The 2730-nt window shown below is 59.7% G+C and overlaps 2 protein-coding genes across 2 annotated transcripts in view; both read left to right on the plus strand.

Annotated features, from left to right (window-relative positions):
* DCAKD (dephospho-CoA kinase domain containing) overlaps positions 1 to 1913 on the plus strand; it is a gene marked incomplete at its 5' end in the record, with an annotated part of 3794 nt that extends 1881 nt beyond the window's left edge. Inside the window, 2 exons of the mRNA XM_017838107.1 lie at positions 247 to 334; positions 809 to 1913. Of these exons, the coding sequence (XP_017693596.1) occupies positions 247 to 334; positions 809 to 1094 (374 nt within the window). The remainder of the gene's footprint in view (positions 1 to 246; positions 335 to 808) is intronic.
* A 101-nt stretch (positions 1914 to 2014) lies between these two features.
* The window catches only part of LOC108508931 (Ig-like V-type domain-containing protein FAM187A), a 17187-nt gene continuing 16471 nt past the window's right edge, over positions 2015 to 2730 (plus strand). The window contains exon 1 of the mRNA XM_017838101.1: positions 2015 to 2038. The gene's annotated coding sequence lies outside the window, so the exon portion shown is untranslated. The remainder of the gene's footprint in view (positions 2039 to 2730) is intronic.

Here is a 2730-nt window from a genome sequence, read left to right on the forward strand (position 1 = left end):
TCACCTTTGGTCTGAGAGCAGCCAGGTTAGGGTTGTTTTTTTTTTTTTTCCCCCTCTGGAAACTTGGAATGAAACCATTTCCTCCCTGCGAGAGGGAGGAGGGCGAACGGGCTCTGCTGCAATCATGGAGCTGTAGAGTTCCCACTTCCTTTGCTTTTCATGGCCATGGTGTGTGTGTAGCAGGAGGGATTTGGGAACGGGGGTTAACGCTGTTCCCTTTTCTGGGGGGTGTTGCCATTTCCACAGGATACCGCTACGTGATCCTGGACATCCCTCTGCTCTTCGAGACCCGCGGGTTGACCAAGTTTATGAGATACACGGTCTTGGTTTATTGGTAAGTGCCCCAGGAACCATGAGGACAGGGACACTGCCACCTCTCTTAGAGGGGGCTGTCACATCTCTCTGCTCTGGTGAGGGCTCAGCCACTGCCCTGGTGCGAAGCCCATTGAGAGAAGTGACATCTCCCTTTGTCCTGTGGCACCTCCCTTCATCCTAGTGCACTTGAGGGGGCTTCTTGAGCTTTCCCTGGAAGCTAGCACCATCATGCAGGGAATGTTGTTCCTTTGGGCCTTCTACAGCCTGTACACCATCAGCTGGGGCAGGATTTGGGGCACTGCCTGGTGTTGTGGGCTGTGGGAGTGCCAAAAACACGCAGCAGAGTCATCCCGGGCAGTGCTGATCCAGTGGCTGGGGCAGAAATGACACGGGGAATGTTTCTCATTCCCACTTTATTATCCCCCCTCATGCCCAAGGAAGGCAGACCCCCCTTCCCTCCCACCCCGCCTGAGCTCCATCCCCTCCCCGGCAGTGACCCCCCGGCGCAGCGCGCGCGGCTGATGAGGCGGAACGGGCTGGACGCGGCCGCGGCCGACGCCCGGATCAGCTCCCAGATCCCACTGGAGGAGAAGCTCCAGTGGGCAACTCACGTCATCGACAACTCCGGGGACCGGGAGAGCACCCGCCGGCAGGTGCTGCAGCTCCACGCCCGCCTCGAGGATTCCCTGGATTTCCTCTGGGCCCGGCTGGCGGCGGGCGCGGCCGTCGCCGGGCTCGGGGGGCTGGTGTTCCTCCTCCTGCGGCATCTCATCTCCTAATTCACCTTTTCTCTTAGTCAGGGAAGGGGCCTGAATTCCCTGGTTTGAAAAGGGCACCAAAAGGCCACCTCTGTTAATGAGCTTTGCCAGCTGAATGCAGACAGCGGGGAGAGGTGTCTCCTTGCACAGTTCCCAAGGTGAATGTAGCCAGGGGGGTTTTTTCCGGCACCTTCTCCCTGCTCAGGTTTTCGCCCACCAGCTGTGCCTGTGGGGGGACGCTCTTGTTGTCCCCCCTGTGGGTCTCTATGGTGGGACTTCGGTGAGTTGAGGCACTTTAATCCAGGACGATCTCATTCTAATCCAGCACAATCTCACTTTAATCCAGGACAATCTTACTTTAATATGGGACAATCTCACTTTAGTGTCTTCCAGGACAATCTCTTCCCTGGGAAGAGGTGGCCTCTTGGGCCCTGTCCCTGCCAACAATGTCCCTGGGGTGATCCCCTGCAGTTTAGCCCTCCTAATCCGAGTTTAGACCTGGGATTTCCCCTCTTTCACATTGATTTAATGGAAACGTGTTAAATCTGCCTGGGGGGGATGGACAGCACCTCGTTCACGTGGGTCGGGTGTTCAGGTGGCTGCTCCCCTCCCTCCTGCCCTCTAATTCTGTGACCATCACTCGTGGATCGCCCTTGTCTTTGGATCCAAGGGTCTGATACGCCCCGGAGCGGGCAGAGATCTGGGCTCTGCCTCGTTCAGACTCATTTCCTGCTGTTTGAGCTTCCTTCGGCGGCGCTTTCCCGGCGGGAGAGCCGAGCCTGGGCGAGGCGGGTGCTGGCTCTTCACTTTTGTTTTAATAAAACACTGAACAGCAGCTGCTCCCGCGGCTGCTCCCGCGGCTCTTCCCGGCCCATTCCCAGGTCGTTTCCTATGCCGGGGCACGGCTGCGCTCTGTAAAGTTCAGCACACGCAGGCAGAGCTGACGGGCGCTCGTGCTCTTCCCAGTAAACATCCCTGAGCTGCTCCAGGAGCTGCTCGGAGCGTCAGCCCTGCCCTGAGCTTCCTTGAGGGGGGCTGTGGATCCATGTTGGCTCTGGGCAGTTCCAGCTTCCTGGGATGTGATCCTGGGCCCCCTGTGGTTCTCTGTGCCAGTGCTTTCCCCCTGGGGTACCCCTGTGTCCACTGCCACCCCTTATCCCCACACTTTGAGAAGGGTGGGTGCTGCCAGCCCTTGCCCGCCCCTCCTCCCTGCACGCAGGGGTCTCCAGGATGCTCCCACCCTCCTTCCTGGGCTCGGCCCTGTGAGGCAGTGTCCTGGCTGTCCCCAGTGCCAGCCTTTAGGCACAGGGACCGTCTCAGTGTCCCCAGACAGCACGTGCCCCTTTTAGGGGCCGGACACCCTTCCCACTCCTTTGCCCTCCCCTGAGCCCCACAGTGCACCCACAGGTCCTGTGTCACACCCATCTGGAGAGACCCAGCGGTCGCTGTGCAGCCCCAGAGAGCATCCCCGAAGTGGGGGGAGCCCTTCAAACACCCCCTCCCTGCTCTTAATGCTCCTTAACTGCTCGGCGCTGCCGGAGTCCCTCCCAGCCAGCCATAAATCAGGGCCGGAGCGCGATTTCTCGGCCGAGATAAGCGCTGATTCCACCTCCCTCCCGCTCGCCTCCGCGATAAATGGGGCCGGGGGTGGAAGGAG

The sequence above is a fragment of the Lepidothrix coronata genome, unplaced genomic scaffold (genome assembly GCF_001604755.1).
Source record: "Lepidothrix coronata isolate B3197 unplaced genomic scaffold, Lepidothrix_coronata-1.0 Scaffold324, whole genome shotgun sequence".
Lineage (NCBI taxonomy): Eukaryota > Metazoa > Chordata > Aves > Passeriformes > Pipridae > Lepidothrix > Lepidothrix coronata.